The 27,982-nt window shown below is 42.0% G+C and overlaps 1 protein-coding gene across 1 annotated transcript in view; it reads left to right on the top strand.

Moving 5' to 3' along the window:
• DNAAF8 (dynein axonemal assembly factor 8) overlaps positions 1–27,982 on the top strand; it is an 81,981-nt gene that overhangs the window by 6,019 nt on the left and 47,980 nt on the right. The window contains 7 exon segments of the mRNA XM_086759340.1: positions 214–355; positions 1,404–1,550; positions 2,389–2,454; positions 4,295–4,454; positions 17,840–18,031; positions 20,337–20,492; positions 24,815–25,009. Of these exon segments, the coding sequence (XP_086615466.1) occupies positions 214–355; positions 1,404–1,550; positions 2,389–2,454; positions 4,295–4,454; positions 17,840–18,031; positions 20,337–20,492; positions 24,815–25,009 (1,058 nt within the window).

Here is a 27,982-nt window from a genome sequence, read left to right as displayed (position 1 = left end):
CCGTGCTTTGTGGCCTGTCATGGCCTAAGAGCGAATCAGACAAGATGGATGAAGGGTTGGAGTGAATTAGAGCCAGATGACAGTAGGATCTTTATCCTTCCCCTTCTGACAGGCTGTAGAGAAAGGGAGAATGTGTAAATGGGGAAAAGGTGTGTTGGGTGATCCCGTGGCAGAAGACCACAAGTGGTGATTCTTTTTTTTGCTTTTCTGTAGAGACCTTCAGGAGTACGTCTGAAAATCAGCTCATGGAAAAGCTAGAAGAGCTGTGTGCCGGGCAGTCCAGGACAGTGTCTCCACACTGCAGGTGGCCACCAGCCAAGCTCCCCTCCTTTCAAGAACAGCAGGAGAATAAGAAGTAGGTCCTTTTCTGTCATATACACTAGATAATTATGACTGGCAGTAGGGATACCTGGAAACTCATGTTCTATAGGTTCTTTTCTCTGTAGCCTCTGCAGAAAGCTGATATCGTAGTTGGAATATGTGACAAGGATGTTGAAGAGAAAAACTAGGACTCAGTCATTCATGTACATTTGATGATAAACACTCAGTATACTGCCACCTTAGCCTTCTCCATCAACCACCACCTTTGTCTAGACCTTACCAGACATTTGGGACAAATGGGAAAGGTAGGAAACCAAGGCCAGGTTGGCCGGGGCTCTGAGCAGCCTGATCTGGTTGGAGATGTCCCTGCTCCTTGCAGGGGGGTTGGACTGGATGGCCTTGGGAGGTCCCTTCTGACCCAAACTGTTCCGTGATTCTATAAAAACAAGGGTAAGCAGATTATCATGGCCATGTTTTCTGTCATCTAGAGTACCAATTTCTCTTACTGGAACCTCAATTTAGCTAAAGTATACAGGATGATTTTTTTTTTGTAGGTATCAGTGGAGGTGTCAGTGCATCTTGGAGGGTTCTGTGTGAAGGAAGTGGATTTTCAGACTGTTCAGAGGGAGCAACCTCATGGTGGCAGCACAGAGGAAACAATAGTGAAACAAGCCAGGAAAGAGGAAGGTGCAATGAGAATACTTTTCCAGAGCAGGGAGGGCTGTGAAGATGATTTGCACTTTGTATGCTCTGAAGGATAAAACAGAATTGCCAAAGGAGGCAATTGTAAGCTCTTTGATAACCACAGCTGCCTGCCTTTGTTCTACAGAACGATTTGCCGTTGTCAGTTTTGAGAACTAAATATCCCTCGCGAAGCTGCCTGTGGTCTGTATTCCCCAAGGGAATCTTTGAGTTCAGCTCTGTAAGGTGGTGGATAGTAGGCGGAAGCAGAGTTGGAATCTGTACAGCAGCCAAGCACAAAGCTCCTTTCACAATCCAATTTTGATCATAATCCACACCCGGCAGGACTTCTTGTCTGGATAAGGCGGAGGACATGCTGAAATGGTGTTTTCTATGCTTAGGGATATTGCCTTCCTATCAGCTTCAGAAAGTTCTCTAAGGATGGGCATGATGAGATTACAGTGCCTGCCAGAGCCTGTAACCATGTAGACAGATTTAACAGATACTCAACCACGGAAGTCAGTAACATGTCCTGATCAGAAACAAAGGTGAATCCTGGCTTTATTGTTAGTGAGAAGTAAGGAACAAAAAGTAGGAAACGGAAACATTCTCTCTACATCTCATACTTGTGAAATATAACTTCAAAAGCGTTTTCTTCCACACTTCTGTGACCCTAGTAGGAAGGCACAGCCCCTGTCTGAGCACAGACATATTCTCAGGAGAGAATAACTTCTCTCAGAAGTGAATGTGCGGGATTGCAGGCAGCACAGAAAGGACATGCAAATCACCCAGGGAAATAACATTTAGAAAGTTTCCATATATAAAGGAGTGGGCAGTGACTGCAAAGCGATGCTTGCAGCCGTCTGGGCCAGCGTTCTGACAGCACTGTGTACAAAATGGACACCCTTGACTACATTCCTGGCAAGCAACTGTAGGTGCTGATTTCTGTTTCCGGTGTGGTAAGAGGGCCTTATATAGTCAGCTATGGGAGGCCAGATTCTTCTCAATCTGCAACAGATTGAGAAACATGTCCTGGCAAACATGTCCTTTCCCCTAGAGCTAATGGGGTCTGAGGTAGCGGTTTGCTCCCTTTCTCAGGATGCGCGTTTGCTGCAGCAAGGGCTTGAAGAAAACAGCCATCAGAAGAAACCTTGTTGTTAATAAACAGCTAATAGTTGACAGCTAACACATTTTAATGTAATTGCTTGAATTTTTTTTTTTTTTGCTACAGTAATAGTGTGGAGAACTGTCCGTAATACCTGGAGATCTTCCCTGAGAGTATCTCTCCCTTTTTCGTAATGGTTCTAAATTTGCATCCTAGAAATGACGAAAAGCCAACATCCAGTTGGAGCAGCCTTGACTAATATGGTCTAATTTGTTTCATAGTGCAAGTGACAGCTCCACTGAAGAAGACGAGACAATGACAATTAAGGACCAAGCAGAAAGGAGAATGTAAGAGTCTTTACTGTGATCCTGGTTCAAACGATAGGATGTTCATTTTTTCTGAAACAAAAATAATTGCTCTGACAGTGATTAGAGTGGGAGTTTGTGTACTGAAATTTCTCCATTCTTGGTCTTCACACACATAAAAAAGGCCAATAATGAAAGTGGTTCAGTCTGGCCTCAGGAGATCACTCTTTTCTGTTGCATGGTAAAGATACTGGAGCTAGAAAATAGTTGTTGATCCTTGAGGCCGTGTAGCACCCTGCCCCTGTACAGCTGCACAGAAACCGCTCAAAAGTGAATTAGAGTAGACCTGGGTGGCTGGGAAACCTGACTCTTTCTCCGGACATGTTTGAGTGACAGGAGAACTTTTTTTTTTTTTTAAATGACTCAGAACCAAGCTTTGAAAGTGTTGTAGGGACTTGACTCAGACAAACCTTTATTTTTAGAAATAATAAAATAGAGTAGAATGGATGTTGGTTTAAAGAGAATATTGAATACATTGTGTGGGCAGGGATGTTCTCAATTCTCCTTAATTGGGGAGGGAGGAAGTGGGGAAAGGGGAGAGAGTGTGATAGAAGGAATCCTAAACTGCAAATTCCTCAATATGCACAGATGCCAGCCTTTTTCTCTTGCTAAACTGAGGGCTTGATTCATACCCATAGGTTGTTACACACTTGTTTAACGTGAAGCAGGTACGTCAAGCTTTAAATGTCGTACTGCTTTTATGCTCTGGATTGCGTTTAGAAGCCTGATGCATGTGCATTCACATTACAGCAGTGCAGAGGACAAGCAGAACGTTTGTATTGTGCCAGCCAATTACTCTTACTCTGTTTTTTAGTAGTTTGAAAGAATAAATGATTCGACAAGAAACGGAGCCTGAACACTCAATATCATTTAGAACATCTAATACAGAGCCAGCAGAAAGCAGGAGCAAGATGATGCTTGGGGAGCTCTCACTGGCACTGATGCAAATGCAGAAGCCGTATCAGTATAAATCTGGAGCGATGGAGAGCAGAGCTTAGCTAATTGGATTTTGATTCATTTTAATGTCGCTAAAGAACATGCACAAATGAAATGCCTGGCAAGCGTTACTCAGTTCTGCTTCTGAATAAGAAAGCCTCGTGGTCTCAGCAGGGCAAGATTCTGATTTAATTCACAAGGGTTCAATGCCAGTTTCACTCTTACCTGGATGGAATTGTTAAACAGGGCTACATATTCTGTAGTACAATATACCTACATATTAGGGCCTAGATCTCCAGGCCCTTAGCCTAGAAAATCTGCTGTGATTTTAATGAATTTCAGTTTTCTTTCTTGCTATTCTAATTATTGTTGGGGCACCTGGGGCTTGAAGAATTCCGAAGAAATTGAACTTAATATTTGCCATGGAAATGGCAGACGAAATTTTTCTGCAGATGTCACACTATAGAAAGATGGAAGGCTTTGATTCAGGGGAAACTTGTCACTATTATAGCAGATAGGAAAGGAAACTGACTTAGACTGAGAATTTTGGTGTGGAGATGAGGAGCGAAACATCACAAACATGCCTCTGATTGATGGAGTTCCGGTCTCCAAATAAACTGTTGCCACTTTTCAGAGGTTTGAGGTCTGCTTCTTTTCTGTTTTGTTTTGGTTTTTTTTTTTGAGGTAGAGGTGATTTCATCCAATGACAAGTTCTTGTGTTCCCTCACAAACACCATAAGCGCTTTCTAAATCTATTTTAGCCTTTCGTGTCATGATTCACCCTCAAGTGTGTGGTATAAGAAAAAAGAAATGCAAACAGATGAACAAGGGTGCTTTTTCTCCCAAGTGAAAAGCTTAAGCGAAGCAGAATCTGTATATTTTTCAGGACAGAAGGAAGTAAGAGAGAGCTATCCCAAAAGGAAGAACAAATGAAAGAGAGACACAGGAGACGCAGATTCCAGGAGCAACTGGAGAGATTGCAGCCTCAGCAGTCAGTTACTGGAAAGCAGCCCATGGCAGAGAAAACCCCTGTTTTGTTCCACATGGTTAGTAGCTCAGTGTAGGACTGTCCCTTTCAGAATGGCTTCCTGGCCAACTGCAAGTGTGATCCTAGAACCAAAAAGTCATTTTCACTGCATTATTTAAAACTTGTTTGTTATGGAGCACCATTACCTGATGAGAGGAGCAGTCCTACAGCTCGTCTGATGCTAATAATATTTTTCTCACCTTTCCTGTGTTGGGGAGTGCTCCCTGTACAGCTGCCTGGCAGGCTTGATGTGTTGGGGTGTGGCAGGAGGCCTGGCTTGCTGGATTCAGTGGGCTCAGTGTCATCTACTTCACAGGAGCCAGACTTTAACACATGATTTCGTATAACTGTTTAGAAAAAGTGAACTGTTTTAACTGACATACATACTTGTAAAGCAAAGCCTATGCTGAGTCCTGTCTGGTTGTGTTCCCCTAGCAGCTTTATATTTCAGTTTTGTGGGTAGGTTTGGAGGATTGTGGTTTCAGTAATAGTTTTTGCTTTTGGCTGATGTCCTGATTAAGGGAGTGTGAAATTATCCTGATTTTTCTCAGAGCCTAAAATATGGCTCAGGGGACGGGGCTAGTTTTCCTCCTGAGCAGATTTGTATATGTAGTCCTCATTCATCCTTGCACTGATTTCACTGAACACAAGGTCAACTGGGAAGGTCAGAGGAGATGAGAAACTCCAGAATTTGTCCATGAGCCCACCATAATGATTTCTTTGCACTAATAGCAATAACAAAGCTTTTCTGTCAGTACAAAAGTTGAAAGCCCTAACGTGGAGGATGGACCATTCAGATTTGTTTTATAAGCAATTGACTACTTATTTCTGCAGATTGAAAGCTCTTTTTTTTTTTTCTTTTTTTTCTTTTTTTTTTTTAACACTGGATTAATCACTGATGAGAAGTAAAGGCTAACAAACAGCTGAATTTCTCTCTGTCAGCCTGCTCTGGCAAGGATGGTGCACTGCACAGAGCTCTGTTCTGAAGGTTGCAAAGGTTGTGATTCTTGTCTTCAGACCTATTCCTTTCTCAGTCTCCTGGGAGGTACCACCAAATTCCGGTTACCCCTTATTAAGATGCAGGCACTTACTTGCTCAGTAGAAATACACTTGAGCCTTGCTAACTCATTCCTGACAATGCACCAAGTGATTGCTGGATTGTTCTGTATCTTGGTAATTTCCCATATTTGCTGCACTGAAGCCAATAAAATGAAGATAACGGCTTGGTAATGTAGTTTCTCTCAAGTACGGCTCAGGGTATTTCTACACTGTAGTCTTGCTGTGACCGAATCACGGTGTAAATGTGCCCGTAATAGCTTTGATGGTATTGCTGGCAGCTAGTCCTGGCAGCATGGACACTGGCATGAGCTAACCGGCCCGGGATTTACTCTGCTTCTGATGCTTGTAGGAACAGCTAACTGGTACCTGAGCAAATTGACAGCCTGCTTGAGGGAAACCTGCCTGAGCTTACAAGGCACTGTTGGAAGAAACAAGATCAGCACAACCCGTAATAACTGTGTTCCGTGGGCAGTTTTGCTCTTAGTTCTTTTTCAGAAATATTCATTATTAAAATTAGGGCTGAAAAATGTATCAGCATCATCTATCAAATACAACAGTCATTTATAAGATTACTTGAAATACACTGTGAAAGCAGCGTTTTTTTCTTTGAACTAGAACAGGTTTTTCTTTCCTTTCTTTTTTTCCTTTGCTGCACATAGGAAGGCAGAAAAACCTGAATGTTTTGACATTTGAAACTAAAGAAGATGTAATTTGGCAGCTATGTCTCAGTGAAAATATCTAATATCTATATATAAACATGTATATTCAAAGAACAAGCCACAGTGTTTGACAGAGTAGCACACTTCCAAATTTGTTTTTTAAGTCCTTTGTTTTGGCAGTGATAGATGTTCAGATCTGGAACACCTGTCATAGTTTCCAGAATTCCTCTGACCGTTTATAATGTACATAAATAATTGAATTGAATAATAATCAGAGGAAAAGTTTGGAGACTCTGCAGTTACTGTAACTGAGGTGCTGGGAAAGAAATGCAAAGGAGATTTTAAAAGCTGCATTAGGGTTACATTAGAGTTCTTGTCTAACATTAAAAAGCGGTGAAATTCAGATTCAATGCTGCTGTCTTTTTTTCTTAACCTTGTTCAGTCAAACTCTGTATTCCGCTTCACTCTGGGAAGCACTAATATAAATGAGAATCAGGTTTGGGAAGAACACTTTCAAAACAGTGCAGATACCTCTGAAAGTTAGGTCTCCTGAATTCTCTCAGCATCTGAAGAAGGGGCTGATATCCAGTGGTATTTTCAAGACATGCAAGTACCAAGTTCCCTTGAAAATCAGTGGGTTCATTCTAAGAATTCTGCCTGCTAAGTCTATGTCTTTAGGTGTCTGAATACTTTTGCAGTCTGGCCCACTTTTTATTTTTAAAAATGCAGAGAAGAACCTGATATGAATATTTTTTGTTTTCCCCTCTTCCCTCCACCACCCACTTTCAGGGAAACTTAAGACTGGCATGAGTTGATCTGTTCTGAGAATGGGCCTTTAACCACATTTTAACCTTTGGATCTAATTCAAGCACCTACAGTTCTGCTGAAAGCCAGCAGAGTGGTGATGTGATACATGCTGTACGGTCAGGTTGAATTACTGGTTTAGAGAAGCATCCGCAGTTTGAGTATTTGAGCAGAGTAAGTGTTATTGACAAGGCAGACGGAGAGGGAATGCTGTACAGCGTGTAAAACAGTTAAATGGAGGGTGTAAACCAAAATGGGTTTTATCTGTCATATCATTCATCTTGCGTATTATGATACAGTAACTTAGAGCTAATGATGATTTTCATATTACATTCCCACGAGATGGGATCCAGATAACAGTTTTTACTTTTGCCAGGCTCATATCTGAATTTTATGTCAGGGAGCAGCACAAGCAGGTTACTCTGTAAGGGACGGCAAGCCAGGAGCTACAGATGCCAGCAAGGCAGGCAGGGGTAAAGACCTCACCAGCAAGGAGTGCAGTCCCGCAGTACCCAAACTAGAAGAGCAGTGAGGTAGCCAGTTGGCAAGTAATGAGGTAGGCCCAAGATCAAGGCCAGAAGGTCAAGTCAGGGACAGGACTGGGTCCAGTGACTGTGGGCAGGGTCAGCCAGCAGCCCAGTGATCACCCAGGAAGTGTGGGGTTATGAAGCAGGTCTGAGATCGAGCCACAAGGCCAATCAGTTAGTTAAGGGCAGGGTTCAGGTGGGTGAGGTACGCAGCCAGGCTGAGGTATGGCTGCAGTGGAGCTCAGTCAAGGGCCGAGGGCAAGTGTCTCAGCTTAAATGCAGCTCCCAGGCAAAGGGGGCTGGGGCTGGCAGAGGCCTCACACAGCTTTTTTCACAGCAGCCTCGTCTGAAGTTACACACCTGAGCTTGTGTCCGGACTGGCCTTGAGCACAGGCAGCTAAACCACTGCGGGGAGTGGTGCTCGTGGCCCTGATGCTTTACAGCCAGCTATGGAATTCATTGAACAGACAGCAGCTAGCATTTAGCTTTTATTCAGCTCTTTTATTATTGGGACAAAATAGATGTTTTCAGCAGGGCTTCAGCCTGATTCTCTTTTTTACCTTTATTGCTTTATCATGATACAGCAGAACAAGATAATGTAGTTTGAAAGCTATTAGGAGCCACCTTGTTACCAGTACCTTATAAACACTGTTTTATCTACCTCGTACAGCCAGACTCTTTGGAAAATGAATGTGTTGACTCATACTGAGGCATCTAATTTTTCTTGGCTACACAATCACTTTGGCTAACCTTGTATTGGTAATTATATTACCATGATCATCATCTTATTGCAGCTTAGCCTTACAGCTGGCTTACAAAACAAAAACATTCAGGCATGCAACAGAGTCATTCTAGCTTAACAAATATATGATGCGATTACTTTCTTTCCTCTCTTCTAAACATAGACGCTATAACCTTTCTGTCAAAACTGGTAGGGTTTTTTAGATTAATATGCCATTGACTCTGCTTACTGACATCAAGTGAAATTCTCAACCAGAAGATTTTCTGCTTGCATTCCCGCAAAGCTGAAATTAACAATATATTATGGTAAAAATCTTCCTTGCTCTTTTATGGCTTTATTCTCACTTTGATCTGATATAAATTCTATCGGAAAATCCCTGATAAAATTCCTGGGTCGTACTTACCATCAAGAATAGTGCTGAAGCGTTGTATGTCCAGTTACTGTGACAGTTACCCTGGATTTACACAGTATGACTGAAAGCAGAGATTGAGTTCCAAAACTTGTAGAAATATTTTTGGTTCAATTACTGGTCCCATATGTTTGTTGTTTGTTTTTTTTTTAAGTTGTAGGTGCCTTGATCCGCACAGTTGTCACTGAAATGCTTTTGATTCTTTACCTGTCTCACTAAAACAGATGTCTGTGATTTCCATTACTATTGAATGGGTGTCTTGATCTTTCTAAGGCAGTAGTGCTGGCATCACTGTTGGAAATTGCCTTTTTCTTCCCTCTTACCTGAGCACAGAGGGTTGCTCAAGGACGTTGTGGGTCCCAGGATCCCAACCTAGCAGTTTACCAGCTGGACCATACTTCTCACCAACTCCACTGTAGAGCTGCTTACGTGAAGGCACTTAAGTGATGTCCTAAGCGGTATTTAAAAATTCCCCATTTTTATTACTGTGTGGAAAATCCATGAAGGAAAAGAACTGTAAGAAAATTAAAATTTTGTCTCTGTAGAAAGAATGCGTGATGCATCAGTTGTGAAAAGAACAGGTTTGTGTTAGTTCTGCACAGAAATGTCAATTTATCTCCAACGAAGTGGTGCCATACACATATTTAGAGAAGGAAACTGTTTAGTCTTATTTCAGTTATAATGATCTTGTGTCACAGTAACCAAATTTTTCTGTATCTGTATTACTCTAAAACTGATCTTGTGAGTATAAATCACTCCGTGACCAAATATTTTCAGTTATACTGAACCAAAGCAACCGCTCTGTTTGCACCTCTGTGAATGTAACTGAACCCATCATTTAGCCCTTACTATTATTTTACTATAGCTTAAAAAAAAAAACCTGTGAAATATTTCCTACACTAAAACGTTTTCTGGCATCAGAGCTGAATTTGGCTTGTGCTTTGCTCTGGGTCTTCTCACTCCCTTGGACTGACGGTGCAGGGTTGTGGCCAGCAGTGATGTGCCAAACAGCCAGCAGATGGCCCCTGAATTCCTCCCTTTTTTTTTTTTTTTTTTTTTTTTACAGTGAGGTATTTAATGAGTTCCTGCAACAAGATTAAAATCTCTTACACTTAATGAACCTCCTGCCTCAACTCAAGAAAAGCTTAAAAATAAACTAAGGCAATTAGAGATGTGGTTAAATTTAGCAAGCAAAAACAGAAGGCCAAGATTCCTGTTTGTACCACCAGTCCAGCACACAAGATTCAGAATAGCATGGAAGTTCCCAGGGAAATGTTTTTCTAGCATAGGCGACTGTTAGCTGGCACAGAGCCTGTGTTTCTGGCCTCCTTTTCATCTTCCCACTTGGTAACAGTGAAAGAAAACGGGGAGGGTGGTGGATGTGCTGGCACAGTACGTCATGCTTCGGTTGAGTTTAGCTGGTTTATGGTGTCCCTAGCTGTAGTCAGCGAGCCTGAGGAGCCGAGGCTGCTGCTGCCTCTGCCATGGCTCAGGGTGGCACAGATGTATCCTAAGGATTTGCCTTAATAGGTAAAGCAGGGAACGTAGGCCTTAAATGTTTCTTGTTATAAAAAACTTCCTTTACACAGGCAGAGTCTTGTTCTCCGTGTTCTCCTGAGTAAGAGATGTTATGAAGTGTCTACTTTGGCACTCAGGGCTCTGATTAAAGCCAGTCAAGAACTTGACAGATGTGTGACTCTTCTCAGTAATTCTGCTCACATAACCAGAGCAGTTAAAATGACATACAGTAATCCTGCTTTAGTAACCTGTTGTCTGCCTCAGTAGGTTTCTCAGCCAGATTGCTGCATGTATGCTCCAAAGTGGGAAACTCCCCTTCTGTACTGAGCGCATCAGGACCACCAAAAAGCCATAGAGAACCTTCCATTTAAACTTCTGTCTGATGGTTTCAGAATGGCTGCCACCTTTGCCCACTGCACTTTCCAGCTATGGAATGAATTGAACAGTCAGGTCTTTTAAAAGAAAGGACTGCTTTCAGTGCTGTTTCTCTGATTGGAGTTTGAAGTGGCCCCAGAAAAATGTGAAGTATTTAATCCTTTGTGTTCTTTGGCATATCTTGGAAGTGATTAAAATGAGTTTAGGCTTATTTTTTAATATACTTAGGCATGATCTTGACAGATGGGAACATTAGTTGCTATTGCTTAAGGGAAAGGTTAGTGTAAGTAAAAAGAAGATAGCTTCCAGAATTACATGCGTGAACTTGCTGCCAGTAGAGGTCCTAAATACTCCTCCATTCACATCAACAGGATGGTTCAGATTAAACTTGAAGAGAAGACAATAATGTAAAATGTCCATGGGCTAAAAGAATTTCTCATTTAGAAGAGGGCAGGAGGACAGAAAAGCATTTCTGTACCTTTTGTCTTTTCAGTTCTTGCTCTTTGGCAGGTCCTGTGTTTGTTGGCAGAAGGAACGGCAATCGTAAGTTTGCAACATGTATGAACAAGTGCCAGTCACGTTTAATTATACAGAGAAATATGTTCTGCTGTGCATCTCTCTCAGAGCTGGAATAGAATTCCCAACTCCTGGCCTTCCCTCAGGGCTGTGATCTGTGATGCTATTTGTAGATGAAAGGAGGCTGTCCCTCTGTTTTTTGAGGGGATGTACAGGCCTGTCTGACACAGCTACCCCACCGTATAAAGAAGCTGTATAGTTTAAGCTTTTCCTAGTTTTTCTCTTGTTTAGCATCATGACTTTCGTTGGACTGCAGTTCCAAATCTTAGCACACTGGGGAGTAAGCTTGGTCACAAGTTGCAAACATGTTATTACACAAATAATAATTATGGAAGCATTATTCTTGGTGGCAGGGGATTGAATTCAAGGCTTTATCTGAGATTATGGAGTGGAAGTATCGTGCGGTGATTTTATTTTAAAAACATAGAGCTCTGCCCAGCTCTGTGCCAAGCACCTGGAGTTCCCACAAGCTTCAGTGGACATTGTAAGCACTTAGCAGTTCTCAGAATCACAGATCCCCCATATTTACTGCCTTGGAGAATTCACAGGTCTGGAGGGTTATCTGCACAGTATTTTGCAGCTGGATGCAAGATCATGGAGCCTGTATGACAGAGTGGATGAAATCCATTCCCAAACGGGAAGGTGATAGTTTGAAAAGCAAGCCACTTGAGCTCTGGTAAAACTTCCTGATAGAGCATGGTTTTCTCCCCCCCACCTGCTTCTTTTTTTTTTTTTTTTTTTCCTAGAAGAGTTTCCATATAGGGTATCAGAGGAAGATGAATAGATTAAAGACTAGGAAGAAATAAGGCTTTACTGAAGTTACTAAGTTTATGGTGGATCTGCTGGCGTATCAGACTAGAACCACTTCAACAGTATTTGAAGCCAGCTAGGAGCATGTGCCAAATAGCAGCTCAGTTTTCACACAGCTGAGGACCAGTTCCGTGCTTTATCACAGCATTTCAAAGTGACCATGGGCAGTTTCATTCCTGCTGTGGGTCTGGAAATCATGGCACATCTTATCTGTGAGGCAGTTTGAAGTTGTTTGAAGAACAATGCTATGGAAGATACAGATACTATGCTTTAGGTTTTGGAGAACATGACACTTGTTTCAGGAATGTCGAGCAGGGAACAGAGATTAATGTGGAACATTTCTTGACAATCTTATGCTGTTCCTCTTCAGAGTATTTTACAGACTTTTGGTAATTAATCCAGCTAGACAGGGACGAGGATACAGAAATGTTATGCTCACTTTATGGTTTCACAGAGAAATACTCCATTCCAGAGCCAGGACTGAGATACTAGTTCCTGTTTCCTGGTCTTGTGCTGACATGAAATGTGTAAGTAATTAAACTTTTTAGTTATTTCAGCTGCTTCTTGTTAACCAGAAGTATAAACTCATTAGAGGAGGAACTTTTTGTTACACGTGCTCAGAACACCAGCACAATGAGGCTGTGGATCCTTCTAAGCCTCTCGAGGTGCTGCTGTAGTGTAAACACCAATCATGGAAAAGGCACTTCTCATTTTTAATTATTATGTCTCAGAAAGCAAACAAAATCAAATAGGAGTCGGTGTTACTTTGATTTAAATTTTAGTGTATGCATATCTTTGATAGCACAGATGAGCTGTTAACTCCAGTGAAGCAGTTGAACATTCCCTTACTGCAGGCTAATGTAGAAGTGGCATAGAACAGTGTAATTCGCACTCCGTCACGTCTCTTTGTTGTCTTTGTTTGTGTTGAGAGGGGTTATGGATAGGATGAAGAGTGATTTTTTTTTTTTTTTTTTTTAATAGAACACTGTCATATGCTAAGCCAGAAATGTAACTGATACTAGCTGTTGTTAACTGTCTGCCAGTGTTGTAGTGGCCACAAAGCCACCCTAAATGGCACTTGGGGTTGACCGTGCTCAGCTGGCAGCAACATGAGAAGGTATACAAAATGAATTTTGCTCTCCTTGGCTCCTGTGCCAAGCAGAGCTCAGTTCCTTTTTGTGCGGCACAGCTGAACTGCACTCCTATATTCAGCAATTTCTGGTGATGAGCTGACATTTCTCTTTGACACTTGCCCTCTCTGTGCTCCAGCAGCGATGCTGTCTGGCTTTAGCACACTCATGCTGCCAGAGATGAAAAAGTGGTTTCTTCTGAATCAGTAGAGGTTATATTCTTCATGCCCAAGACAGACTAACTGTCCAGAAAAAGAAGATTCAGCAAAGAAATTGTTGTTTGTTTTTTTTGGGGGGGGGTGGAGTGGGGGGGGTTTTCAAACTTAAACACACATGATATGTAATGGTCTAACTGAACTGGAGAACAACAGATTTCATAGCAAATAATGCTTCTGTTACGCAGCTCTTTCAATTCCTGCGGTCTTACTTTGGCAGAGTTATCTGCTTTGGAGGATCATCACTCCTCCATTTTAGCAATCTGAAGCTCAGATCAGAAGATTTCAATAACATCTTGCCACCGTTGTATTTTTCAGATCCAGAACCTCAGCATGTTTGATACTCGGAAAGCCATTTGTGCTATAGAGAGTGAATCTAGTACAAAAATACATTAACAGAAAGACCATTCAGACTATTAACATCAGTCGTATCCTCCTTTTTGTGATTAAATGTTGCCTTCCTAATTGTGGTATGTTCTGCCAGCTTCATACAGGAAATGCAGACACTTTCCTCATTCTTATCCATGGCTCCCACTTTGCAGCGATAAAGCAGTGCTTTGAATGGTTTTAGGGTTTATTCCTCAATTTAATGTGGAATTTCAAATAATCTAACAGATGGCATTGTTATCAGTTTTTCTTCCACACAGAATGAAAATGAACAAACACTTGACATTTCCAGTATGTCTCCATCTAATGCAAGAATTTTTAGAAGACATGAAAGAGTGTTATCTGCTTTGCCTTAGATGGACGGAATTGTTAAATGTGTCCCAACTGTCTCCTCTCCTACATTAGCAACATGACTGCGTGGAAAATAGATGTATAACCACATAATCAACATGCTTGCATTTTGTACCGTGAGCTCTGTCTGTAATGAAGCATGAACATGTGATGCTAGAACCATTTCAGCATAAGAGTATAGAATTTTTGTTAGAGAAATTAGCTGGAGCTGCTAAAGCGCCTAGAAATCAGCTCACATTTACAAATGCACAGCAGATGTATCATTTGGCAAAAGGTTTCTGCAGTCAGTAATTTGCCATTCATCAGGGGTTGCCTCTTAAATCTGTGATCCAAGCTAGGGTGCGGATGACATAGAAGGATAAATTTAGCCGTGGCTGAAAACAATTACTTTGATTAAGCCTCCAGCCAATGAGAGTAAGATTCTTCCTATTCCTCCCCTTCCCCCTCACTCACCCCCTTCAGTAAAGGGGGAGGAGACTGTGGGTATAACTTATCTTCATTTTCCATGCAGTGGATGTTTTGATTTAGCTCTCACTAGAAGTCTGCTCAACATAGTAAGTGGTTTTTGATTGAATATGATATCTTCTTTCAGTGTTAGCATCAGTTTATTTCATATTGGAAAAGATGCTAGAGGGGAAAGCCAAGGATTTGTTTTCCTGTAAAAGAGAGACCCATATCTTTAAAATAAATTGGCTTTTCCTTGATCTATCCTTCCACTGATAGAAACCTCAGACTGGGTGAGCCGATTTGGCTGTGAAATACTACTTTCCTGGGTCTATGTGGTGAAATGCACTTTCCAAATGTGTGATGTAGCGTGGTTCCCAAATAGCAGTTGGTAGCAACTGCCCTCACTTGTTATCAGCCTTGTACCTAGCTGGAAACCAGCAGCAACATTGTCACTTGGCCCTCTTGGCTCTGGAGCTGCTGCTCGGTTGTTCCAGCCTCTAACAGTTTAGACAATTTTTTCCCAGTGCCAGGGCAACAGAGCTGTTTGTCCAATCTAGTATGCAGGCATAGTAAAAGCAATGCCAACTAGTCTTTTAAAAAGAAAATCAACAAAAGCATAATTTAACCAATTAGAGCTATTTTATGAGCCACAAAATGACGTTAATCTTGGACAACAAACTTGTATCCACTAAGCTTAAGCTTGCTGTGATCATAAACAGCTGTCAGGTTTTAAAAATAATAATAATATGAGGGTAAAATACCACATTTTAAATGATTGTACAGATGCCTTCACATTACAGAGGTTTTTTTAATCAGTAGTAGTTTAATTTGGGGCTATGCCTCAGTGTGTGTAACTCCAACACTTCTGAAGCTGAAAGCTAGAATATATGGGTATCCTTAATTGTCTTGCAGTTCCTTTTTCCTCATTTCTTTTTTGATGTGGATTTGAGGGAAGGTTATTCCCTGGCTCCTTAGTGTGATTAGTGCTTCTGCTTGCACTGCTGTTATGTTAGAGTGGAGAAAGATGGCCAGAACTGGAGGTGGAGGGGTGAAAATCAAGCTGAAAGGTTGTAAGTTGCAATATTGTAAGCTGTAATTGCAAAATAAAATAGGAAGCGCTTTAGAAATAGGAAATTTTATCTTATTTACTCTATGGTAATTGTTGGCTCTTGACTGCAATCAGTTTCAAGCCTGTCTGTGACTTGACTGCACAATTCCAGCCAGAGCAACCAAAAATAGCCCAGCATTTGAGTAATTTTAGTCTTTTTATAATCGAATACTGTCACAAATAAAAACTAGTGTAACATGTAGGCAAACTGAACTGTTTTCATAGGTAAACTGAGGTAAACTGGGCAATATTATGGGAAGGCATGCTAAGAAAGCACTGAATCTATCTTACTTCAGCAGTTCTTGTTCAGAATTAAATAGGATTAGCTCATTAGCCTTAATATTTCTGAAATTATTTAAGTTTTTCTACACCTAGGTCCTTGCTGGGGTAAGGAGGCTGGCAGACGACAGAGAAGGACCAACATGGATCAAAGCCTCACTCATTTCCAGGAAGAACTTTAAGTAAAATCCTTAGCTAATCTAGGTCAGAAACCCTGTTGAGCTCTCTCCTGCTGCTGGGCCAAGCAAATTTGGAATAGTTGGAAGTTCCTGCTGAAATGTTAATAGATACCGTTTAATCTTTAGCTCTTACGTTATGTCCTGTCATTGATGCCCACACCTCTGTTGAGAGAAGAGGAAAGAATCATTTTTCAAATACAGGCTATAGAAGAAGGTCATCTTTTCCTGAAAGTCTCCAAGTTTCTTTTAAGGCTCTTCCTTGGAGAATTGCAGTGGTATGGTCAAAGCCCTGATCAATTCTGTTAGCTTGCCAGCACTACAGTAACAGCAGTAATGCAGATCTGCAGCGTCAGAAACTTTTGCATTACTATTTTTCCTTTATTACTCATTGCAATTTTTATCTGGTACTTGTAGACAGTGCTGTGTCTGTGGCGTATATTTCAGCACCAAAACACTGGATGATGCAATAGATCTGCTTTGGGCTTTTTATTAGGATTTTTTTTTTTTTAAAACCAGTTTAGGGACTTATCTATTCTGAGGACAGGCATGAAAGTCAAGCTACATTAACTTATCGAGTGGATTAGTCATTAAACACCTTTGTGGATGTTTTAATTCAGAATTAACGTGGCTTTAATTGGATTTAGCTTACTTTGCTTACAAAGTAAATTCAGGTAAATCAAATTAAGGTTAATTCAGTGTAAAGGCATGGGCAGAAATCCTCATTAAGGGCTACCTGGAGCAACTGAAAACATAACTGCTTGGCCGCTTCTCACCACCCTCCTGCTCCCATTGTGTTCCTGTGCTGTTCACCAGCTCACAGAAAGGGATGCTTGCTGGTCTCGTACTGTGGTAGGTTGTTTCAGATTCATTCTGCTCACCTTCATTAGCGGTTTAGTCTGTTGGCTGATTGCATTGACGTGTAAAGGAAATGCAGTCATGTTGCACTTTGCGGACTCTGCAGTGGGGAGTTGGTGCTCTGACAAGTAGCTTGGAAATGTTAATAAACAGCCTCAGCTGTTTGCAAAATGAATGTGTGTCCCTGCTTGTAGAATATATGGACTTGGGATGCACTGAGAGGCGTCCTGAGGGTCCTTATTAACAGATCATAGCTACTGAGAAGCAATACTCTTACGTGTACTGGAGAAGCTTTGCAGTTTTAGGGACTATCTTCCTAAATTACAAAAGAAATGTCAGGGGCAGCAAATTGAATATAGATAGGAATAAGCAAGCCAGTTAATAATTACAGATGCGGCAACCACATCTGTGGAAGAACAAAAGGGATCCCATAAACTATAACCCCATGGTTCAAGCTTGGAGTTGTTTATTAGATAATAGGTCTCTTAGAAGAGAGAGAATTTGGATCCTAAATAACCAAGTGTCAATACTAAAGTAAAGAAAGGAGGGGAGTTTAAATGTGGCATCGTCTATGAAAGGAGTCATGTTAGATGAAGCAGAAAATAATGAAACTTTTGACACTTCTAGCAGGCTTATTTTGAAGGCATTTCACTGATTTAAAAAAAACCAACACTCAGTCTTAAAAGAATACAGAATAAATTTGTTCACATTGTTTCCAGCTGTGACCACATAATCTTCTGTTCACCAGGCAGTGTTTGACTAAATGAAGACCCAGGTAACAGTTCTCCAAGAAAAACTGAAGTACTTAAGGTGTCACTGATGTAATGACCTTGCTTTTGTGGCTCGTGCTTCCTCTTTGATAAATGCTCACTAGATATTAACTGCCCCTTCTGTGACGGCGATGAGTGTAATTTGTTCATGGTGATGAATACAGCTCCAGTAATCCTAACGACTTTCATACTTTTTTTTGACAGGAAGCCTCTTACTTGCCAGATATTGACACATTGCCTAGATCACGCAGTATGAAGAATGAAGGGCTGCTTATGACTGTTTGGCTGTCAAGTTGTGGCCAGGTAGCTACGGATCAGAGCAGTGGGCAGGTGCCTAACATGGTGCTGAGATCAGCCAACATCTACCAGGCCCTTGTGACGTGGCTTCTCTCTCTGGTGAGTATGTGCAGCAACAGCACACAAAAGAAGGTTCTGAATGATTAAGGCTCTGTTTTGCCCTCCAGTGAACATATGATCACTCTGGAAATCTCCTTCTTCCAACAGCTAAGTGTTATACTCTGTCCTTGGCAAAAGCAGCAAACCAACACAGGTGCCTATTTCTTCCCACTTGTTCTAATTAAGAATAGATCCTTTCTGATAGCCAAGAGGGCTATAAACAAGTGGTGGTCTGTTTCATCTTAATTTTCCTTTGGATCATGTATTTTTGGTATCTAAAGAAACCACCTTTTCCTCACTCTTGCCGTCCATCCCATATTAGCCTTCTCCTCTAGGGAAAACAGGCAATGTGTATTTTTCCTCCCCACTCCGCCTCATTCTTTTCCCTGGTTAAAGACATGGGCATACCAATACCAATCCATGCACTCAAGGTAGATGACAGCCTGCACAAGGCTTTTAAATCACTTAAACTCCACTTAAACAGTATTGATTGTTAATGATGTTCACACTTCCATTAAAACATGGCTAACATTCTTTAATGTTAGTTCAGTGCTAATTAAAATTGCTGCTTGAACAGCCCCAGAGTCTGAATTTTCCTTTCAGAAACTAGTTAGCCCATGACCAGCTGCAGTGTGAGTGTTACTCCTATTTAAAAAACCTGAGCTCTGACTTGTAGCAGCTCTCTGCAAGCCTGAAAGGGTATCTCAGCTTCCAGGGCTCAGTGTCGCTCTACTGAGACTGTAGCATCAAGTGTTGTGATGGACTTTGTGCCCAATAGAAACTAGGGTCTTTTTTTTTTTTTTTTTTTTTTTTTTTTTTTTTTTTAGACCAAAATCTCTTTTAGTCATAATCTGTGTAATTCCACTGGTTCCACTGGCTTCCTGGCTTGTGTAAATCAGCATATCTTTATTGATTTTATTGGAGAGATTCTGATTTCCACCAGTTGAGAACAAGATGCGAGCATTCCCCAGTGGCAGAGCTCCGACAGAATTTCCCATGTGAAATCAGTGTTCAAAGCCGTTGAGGACTTGGTGGTGCTATTTTGAGTGATACAGCTGCCCTGTGCAACAGTTTGAAAACCCTTCAGGCCCTGTGTTGAGAACGTATTTCTAAAAGCATTTATCTCACTGTAAATAGTTTTGGTTTATATATGCGGTAAATAGCAGAGCTGTTAATCCAACTAGAGATCATGGTGATGGTATAAACCATGAGAACAAGACTTGGTGGTTTCTGTATTCACTAGAATCCCTTCCTGGGAAGGAATTGTAGTCCTATAATTCAAATGTGCTTATCTCTTCATCTGGTGTGTGATCTGGTTCAGGCATCTCTGCCTCATATGGCTGCTATTCCTTTCTCTTGGCTTTAGTGGTTGCCTGCGTCTCACTTTCTCATGGCCTTCTGCCCTTTTTCACCCGCTACCCAGGTTTCGTGATGCTTTACAGCACTAATGTGCCTTCCCAGTCTGTTTCAGGTGTCTTTCCTGTCTCTCTTCTACCTTGTAATAAGGTTTCTCATGTCTTCTGTATGATAAAGAGCATCAAGTTTCAGCCTAGCTTAAGAGCCGATGAGTGGTCTATGCTACTGGAACCCTGCCCCAGAACTAAATTGATATTCACGATAAAATATGTCCAGTGTCCATGCTGGGGTTGGCAGAAGTCGTGTTTTACCTTCCATGGTTTGGATCAGATATGTGCATTGGAAAATAGAAAGTTTCCCTCCCACACATATGCACGCACAAAAAAAAATCCATAAAAGGAAATCACCTCAGTCTAACTAAAAGGTGGATTCACTGGACAGGAATTGCTGAAGTTTGGCTGGAAGTGATCACTATCGGAGAAGATAAAGGTGTATTAAAGAAGCCTGCACTACCTCATCAGAATGGTGTAATCACTTAGCATTGATTTTTGAACTGAGATGGAATTGATCTCATTAACAAAGGTAACACATGGTGCCACTGTGACAACGTGCAGTGCAGCATTGCCAGGGACTTTGTTCTCATTTTTTGCTAGACCAGGGAACTAATATAAGTTCTTGCTTTCACATAGTGAACCTGGTGGAAATTAGAGCTTGCAAGTCCTCAGTGATACAACTTATCAAAACTTACATGTTATTGCTATTTAATTTTGTCTTCATTGATTTTTCTACTGACTAAACCACAGCTAATTCACTCATCAAGCGAGAGTGCTCCCTGGATTATTGTACGTTATGGGGCTCTACTCAAAAGCAACAGAGCAAGATAAAGGGTTATTTTCAGTCTCTAAATACAGCCATCTAAAAATGAAATTCTGTTCAAATGGATTTACAGGTGCCTCCTGTGAAAATAAAAGATGGACCCAAAGCTCCGTTTCAGGTGGTCGGGCTGCAGCAGGCCTGGCGAGAGGATGGCTTGGCCCTCTACGCTTGTCTGATACCAGCAGATGAGCCTTCAGCCCAGAACAGCACCGAGATCCAGAAGATAAAGGTGAGTTGCAGCACTTACACTTGCTACTCATGCACAACTGCCACAGGTGGTTACCACTGGGTTTGACTAGGGACCAGGCTTGGATATGCCAATTAAAGCTCAAATTTCAGCGAGCCAGGATAAAGCAACGTAAGTATGGCTCTAAATTAGAATGGGGGAGCAGCCCAGGACTGTGGGAACTGAAGATTGCTTGCAGCTAATTGCCAACTCAGGCTGTCCTCAGTTATGTGGAATGTAGATGATGTGCAGATGAGAAACCAGCTCTCTATGGCAGAGTCTTTTGTTTCTGCTGCTCGTTAGCTGTTAATATAGTTTTGGTGGCTGTAACCCCACAGTGCAGAAATTTGGCTGAATTCAAAGAGGATGTATCTTTGGCATGTGTTATGGTTTCTGGTTTTATTTTTATCCATGTGAAGAGCATGACCCACGAGGAGGAATATTGCCTTGCGCTTTGGCTCCCAGGAGCTGGGGCCTGGAGGCAAAACCTGAGACTTACTCCCTCAACTCTAGTAGACTACAGAGTCTGTGCTGTGCAATGAAACGCCATGCTGCAAGGTCTAGCACGCAGGCTGTAAATCTAGCACATGTAGGTGGCACAGTGTAACGAAGGGCATGATAGGAGCTTCTGTCCTGCAAACAGCAGAGCTGTGAAATAGCAGCTCTGGGTCCTGGTTTGTTGGCTCTGTCTTTTCACAAAGCTGGTATGAGACAGAGTGGCACTTTGAGCATCTTGTCTTTGATTTTGGAGACAGCTTGTTAGGTATTATTGCTACTCTTGCCTGGTATAAATACCCATCCTACCTGTGCGGTGTAAGTCACTCTTGCTGGAAAATGTACCCAGGTATATCTGGGGAGCGGCAATCCGTGTGTCCCCGAGGTCTCCTGTGAGTCCCTTGCCTCAATAAGTGTCCTCCTACTAAATAACCCTGGAGGTGCTGCCCCTGTGTGCTGTTGAGACTGGTGAGATTCTCTCAGGTGGCTCAAAGCAACACTTGTGGTTTTGGTGAGCTGGTAGAGGATTTTCTGCTCCGTTTTTGCCAGCCTCACCCCTGGTGATGTTAACAGGAATGTGACAGTAGATATGCTCATTCTTGACACTTTCTCTATGCTGAGAAGACCCCGTAGGACTAAATAGCAGGGGGTCTTAGGGAGACCCCTTGGTTGAGTTACACCTGCTGGACGCATCAGGTAAAGCTTAAATGGAAGAGGAGCTGTAAACATGTTTTAAAATCATGCTTAAGCTTCCCCTGCTCAGCTGCAGCAAGCAGTCTTCACTTGCAGCTGCCTGCCTGTGAGCAGTAAAGATTAAATTCCCAATGATGTATCGTAAAACCTGGAGTATGACAGCTCTGGCTCCAGTGCTCCTGCAAGTAAATGATTGATGCTGGCAACAAATGTCATGATTAAAACACTACCAAAAAACCCTGCCCCAAAACTATAAGCAACCTTTCTGTTAGTGTTTGGGCACCTGTCAGCAGAGCAGCAGGGCTAATGAGACAAAGCAGCCTGCTAGACTGGACAAGGCCTTACTGTTGATTTCTGTCCAAGGCAACTGAATTCAAGACGTTTGCTGTGTGGAGCAAAGAAAACGGAGGAACAGCGACTGACTTGCCTTCTGTCCACTTACCTTGCTCTCTGCCGATTTCAGCTGCGTGGTTGGCCAAAGCGTCCAAATTACTGAGCGCTGAGTCTGCTCAAAATATGTATCCATACTTAGGCAGCTGAGTGAGCTTTTCAGGCTGCGGGCTGAGGCCGCTCTGAGCGTTTGGTTGGAGCTGGGAAGGGCTGTATCACAGGTTAGTGGAACAAGCCATAGAGTTTCCAGTCCGTATATAAATTGTAAATGCTGTTCCTCAAAGCAAGACTACGCGCAACTGAGTGTTCCTCTCATTAGAGGCTCTACCGTATGCCTTTGTGGTAACAAGGACTTTTTAGAGTTTTGCTTTCCTGAGGCATTTGTAAAGCTGTTGCTTTCCCCAACTTTTCTAAGCTGATAGGAGCAACAAAAGTGTTTCAGAAATGTCAGCCACAGCAGAGAGGAGGAAAACAACAGCAACTAATCCTATCTCCCCATTCATCCCCTGGAGCAGCTTCAACTGTTTGTTGTAGAGAAATGCGGTAGATTATAATCTTCACACTTCAGTCTTCAGTCTCTCACTGTAGTGTTAATGTAGTTTTTAAATGGTTGAATGTTCCGATTGTCTCCTATGGGCACAAAGAGTACCACTCATCAGGGCTTACCTTCAAAATAAGACTGATTTCCAGGCATTTTTGTTGGATCTATTTGCTATAAGAATGTAGGGAAATCCTAGTTACTTTTTTTTTATTATGTAAAAAGACATGCCAAGTAGTGTAAATTGATATTTTAATGTTCTTAACATGTAGAGCCCAGAGTCCATTTTCAGTGCCAAAGATGGGTAAGTACAAGATTACACAACGTATTAGGTACAGAGAGGTGCCTGCTTGATGCTAGGAGGGAAATGCCTATCTTTCTCTGTGTATCTGTACTTGTATCTCATAGTAGCAGCAAAATGATAGTTATCCCTGGATTTCCTTCATTGTGATATGATTTTTACAGCAGACATTGGATTGATTGTTGCTGGGGTTTTGTTGTTGTTTTAGTTTGAGGGTTTGGTTTTTTTTTCCCCAGTTATTATTAACTGGGGCTGAGCTATATTCCAGACCTCTAAGCCATCAACTTTTTTATTTACTAGCCACTTCACTGTCATCTTTGTGTCTTTTATTGTTTGTCACATTTTATTTCTCCATCCCAAGGTCTAATGGTTATGAGTGCACATAGAATAGTGGTTTCTCAAGGCAAAAGCTCCTGTTCTTAGCAGATCAAGAAGCCTTTTGGCTTATTCAACTAAGATGGCATCTATTCCTCTATCAAGTGGTTCTGCTATGTTTCCTTCCATTTTTTTTTTCAGTTTTGGGGGATTTAGTGGTGGGTTGGTTTTGGTTTGGTTTTTTTTCCCCCCTGTCCTCCTCCAAACACCTGGTAGAAGTGAGGCAAATTTGAACATCCCTGCATGATTTTAGTGTCTTGCTGTGTTGTCAGAACAAATGCTTATGCACTCACCTCTTGTAATTCCTGCACGCTGATAGACAAGGTGCAGTTACAAGCACGTCTGATGGGAATTAGATTTGTACAGCGTATGCTTTCTAACAATCTACCAAGCATTCCCGATTAGACGCACCAGCACTGTGCAGAGCAACGTGGTTCTTGTCTGTGCACTTCAGTCGCTTTACAGTTCTCTGGTGGCTCAGAAGAATTTGTGACCTCTATCATTAGATTTGGGGCTTTTTTGCAGACCTTTCCTGCTTGAGCTTTGCTTTCCAGGTACGGCAGTAGGCGGTGTAGAGAAGATGCTTTGCTTGCTATGCGAGGTAATTGTGGATTGTTAATTTCTAGTGGGGTCTCATTGAGGTCACCAGTTTTGTTCTCTGAAAGTCCTACTAATTAAGAACCAACCTGTAAGAACAAAGGGGCTTAGAGGGGAGGTTAAATGATGGAAAACTGTAATTTAGCAATGCAGTATTCAACATCAATATTAGTCTCAATCTTAAAAATCTTGAAATTAATAAATCTTTTCATTTATGTCCCTAAGAAAGCCTTTGCAAATTAATGTTTCATTGTATTGCACTGCTTTGTAGTCTTGTTCATGGCATTTTCTCCCTCTTTAAGTCTCTTTAAGTGTGGTATGTCATCTGCTTTGGAGTAATATTTGTGGGTTAATGGGTGTCATGAGACAGTTATTTTATACCAGTGTCTTGCAACTGACTGAAGATTGCTGTGAACTTACCAGTCATCATCTGTGATGGAGCTTCATAGCTGAGCAGTCTGAGTGTGTCAGGAGCCCTGGTGGAACGGCTGCTCGTGTCCCCAGTGCCTTCACGAAGGGACACGTTGAGTCAGTTCTATGAGGCAGGTCCCCAGGTCATGGAGTGAGCCCTTCCGCAGAGCTGACGGGTGTAGCTGACCGTTGCAGACAGCATCTGCTCTCTAGTCCCGTCTGCTGGGTCAGGAACCCCCACAGTACCAGGACCTTCAATTCTGTCTTAGGACCTGGGAGTAGAGGCTTTGTGGGGTGATACCAGGATCGTGGGAGGAGTGTGCTTTCTGTGGGTGAAGGGATGAGTTAGAGCTCTGGTTGCAGGCTGTGATGGTTTCAGAGGTGTGAAATTAGTGGGTTGGTTTGAAGAATCTGAAGTGTGGAAGCATGCGACTGGGGTGGCTGCAGACGGAGAAAGAGCTGCTACAGGAGCATAGTACAGAACAGAAAGTTCCTGAATGCTTTTTTACCATTAACTCTTTGCAGACTAAAGAAGATCTACAAGGAACATCCATTTTTTACCAGAAGATTTCGGCATTTCTAGCCTGTACGTGGCTTCCGGATGTTATCTGGTGGAGGGCAGAACTGGCCAATCACTTCCGAAACCAGCTGTGTCCACTTCTTCCTGAAATTCCCTCTGTCCTGCTCAGCTATGTCACTGCTGTTAATCCTGATCCTCAGGTACTGTACAGAAACACTTGGACTTCTGGTAATTTTTTTTTTTTTTCTCATTAGGTCCAGTAAAAGTTGTTGTTCTTCCAGTGTTAACAGGTATTCTTACTTGCTTTAGCTAAGAATTTAAACAGAGTTTGAACACAAATGCTGCTAAGCCGTGTAGATTTCCACTGAGGTGTATGAGATTACAAGAACATAGCACCTCTTAAAATCAAGTGCTTAAATCACTTGCCTGCCTAGAGGCATCTGCAAGAACATTCACCTCATGCTGTCTATAAGTAAGATGTTAATTAACTTTTTCACTCTGTCAGGTTAGCAATTGCACCATAACAAATACTCAGGTGAAGTGAATGAACTGTTACAGGAATTCATTATACTTACTGGGGGAGATTATTTCTTGAGGGCATCCAACATTTCTTTTTTGCTTTTAACAGCCTGTCCTACCTTAGTGTAAATATTTAGACCAAGTTTTCAAAGCAGCTCTGGATATGACCTGATTTCCATACGTTTTGAGGGAGTGTTCTACTTGTTTCTTTCCTGTGACATCACCAGCCTTTGGACAATCATGGTCTTTTCCCATTACTTCTAAATCAAGAAAAACCTGGAGACGCAATTCCAGGGAATGGTGAAGACTGCACTTCTGGTTCACAGCGAAGTTTAGTTCTGTAAATAATGCAGCATGAGAACTTTTCTGCAATTTCAACCAGATTTGGGGGTTGTTGTTACTCTCTGAGAATCAATGCCATGAAAGCTTAGGGGCTTAGCAGTGCACTTAGCGATCTGCCTAAAGGTTTATCCCACTTCTGCGGAGGAAAAGAGGAGGCTTAATGGTGTTGATTTGCAGTCACTGTAGCTTTCAGGCAGAAGCAAGTGCTATAAAGCAGTCTGACGTACTTGTAAAAGATAAATCTGCTGTACGCTTTTGAGGCATAAAATAAGGCGTCATTTAAAACAGGCAGGGCTTTTATGCAAATCCCTTATTAGGGGAGTTATAAATCATTAGAAGTTGAACAGCGAGATAGCCGGCACTTTCTGGGAGTGGATATTTGCACTGATGCCATAGAAAAACTGCAGTCAATTTAAAGGCCGCGTTTTCTTCCTAAGTTCAAATGCTCTGTGCCACCCAGGTTCCCAGGCCTGAATTACTGAGGCCACGGTGTGTCGTGGCTTTGTGATAGCGTATCGTGCAGTTAAACAGAAAGGCTGAGTTCTCAAAGCAAGACTCAATGAGCCAGGCTCTCGGCAGGCAGCAGCTAACCCCGTTGTCTGCCCTGGAGCTTTACAAAGTGGTACCAACTGAGAATGTTCCCAAGCGTCATTAAAATACAACCAAAAAGTGCTGCATAGAAAATTCAATATCGTATTTAACTTAATGGTTTTGAAGATTCTGTACAAGGCCAGTGATCCGTGCTTGCTTTTCGTATATTTATATTTATTTTGAGGTGGTGTATGCAAAACGAAGTAGACCAAAGAACCTGCTACTCTGTGTTGGAAAAGCATGCAGTGAATACCTGGTTTTGCTCCAGGTACCTTACAGTCTTGCAACAAAAATCCTGACAGGTTGATGAAATAAACGGGCAGGCGTGGAGGGAGAGGGAACATCAGGTAAAATTGCTGTCTGTGTGTGTACCGACTAGCTCTGTGTATGATTTTATGAGCAATTGTTGGCAGTAATTGCAATAACCTTTAAGCACAGTGTTTGCTAGTGCATGAGCCAATGGCTTGTTTTCAGTTAGCTGGTGTAGAGCTTTTTCAGCCTATTCTGGACCCCAAACAGATTGCTTTTCTCTTGCTGTTTTTCTTTGAGCCCTTCTTTTTAATGCTATGCATACAGCCTATTAACCTGCAGTAATTCACTTCTGATGCGAAGAGCAAACTCACAATGCAGTCATTAAAACCCCACGTTAGGTTAGGAGTGACATAATCCCTGTGGAAGTTATTAACTGCCATGTCCCTTGCCAGCAAAAAGAGAATTTCTGAATTTTAGCATAAAATATAAGTACTTTCTCCTGTTAAGCCTCAGGATACAAGCATTAACCTTAGGGGTACAGACAACATACGGTGTCTGTAGCTGATGTTAATGGTTCTTTTCCGCAGCCTGTTTGTTCCAGTAAGGCGCGCTGGATTTCTCTTGCTCTCCCAGTTGTTCTGGACACTGAGACATTTGCCCAAAGGGTGCAACCCCTGATGCTCACCATCTTTTTGGTCACCTTCTAGGGCATCTCCTTGAATTCCCAACATACACAGGTGCCAGCCACAACAAGGGTTATGTTTTCTTTTTTTGAAACAGTAGTACTGATTAAGGGCAGGTCTACACAAAGTTTCCCTTTTACTTTTGATAAAAGTAAAGCTCCATTTCTTAATTTATTTGTTTTTTTTTTTTTAATTTGCCATTTGCCTGAGCATAAATAAGAATTCCAGCACTGGGTCTGGGGAGCTACATTTGCCCTGGTGTTGTAACTCAATCCTGCCAAAAACATCAGGCAGACTGAACAAACAGGAAGTTTGATGTATTGGGAGTGGGCTCGCAGAAAGTACGGCAGTTCTTTAATGTGGTATTTCAGACTTCTGGGACTTCCCTGCTAGAGAGTTGATGGCAACTGTGCTACCAGAGGAGCTCTGCATATGTACACATACACACAGGCTTTCAAAGTTTTTTCAAAGACTTTTTCAAAGACCACGTAGCAGAAGAGCTATGCATTGCTGATAAAATCAGAAATCGCCATTTCATGCTGTGGGAAAGCGTGCCCAGATACTTCGCTTGTTACTGTGTGTGCTTAAGGCACCTAATTTAGCTGTGTCGTCACCCTAGCTCTCTGTATAGGCTCTGAAAAGGGAGTGAGAGGCATTTCGAGAAGATCTTTCAGATTTGTGAATCTGCGTTTTAGTGTGGGCTCAAGAAGAAGACTCTGAGCTTTAGAGTTTGAACACTGTGACGTTATTTCATTGACAAGCATTGCGACCTTAGCCTTACTGAGT

This window comes from Chlamydotis macqueenii, chromosome 15 (genome assembly GCF_036417535.1).
Source record: "Chlamydotis macqueenii isolate bChlMac1 chromosome 15, bChlMac1.mat, whole genome shotgun sequence".
NCBI classification, from domain to species: Eukaryota; Metazoa; Chordata; class Aves; order Otidiformes; family Otididae; genus Chlamydotis; species Chlamydotis macqueenii.
This window is presented reverse-complemented; position numbering and strand designations above follow the sequence as displayed.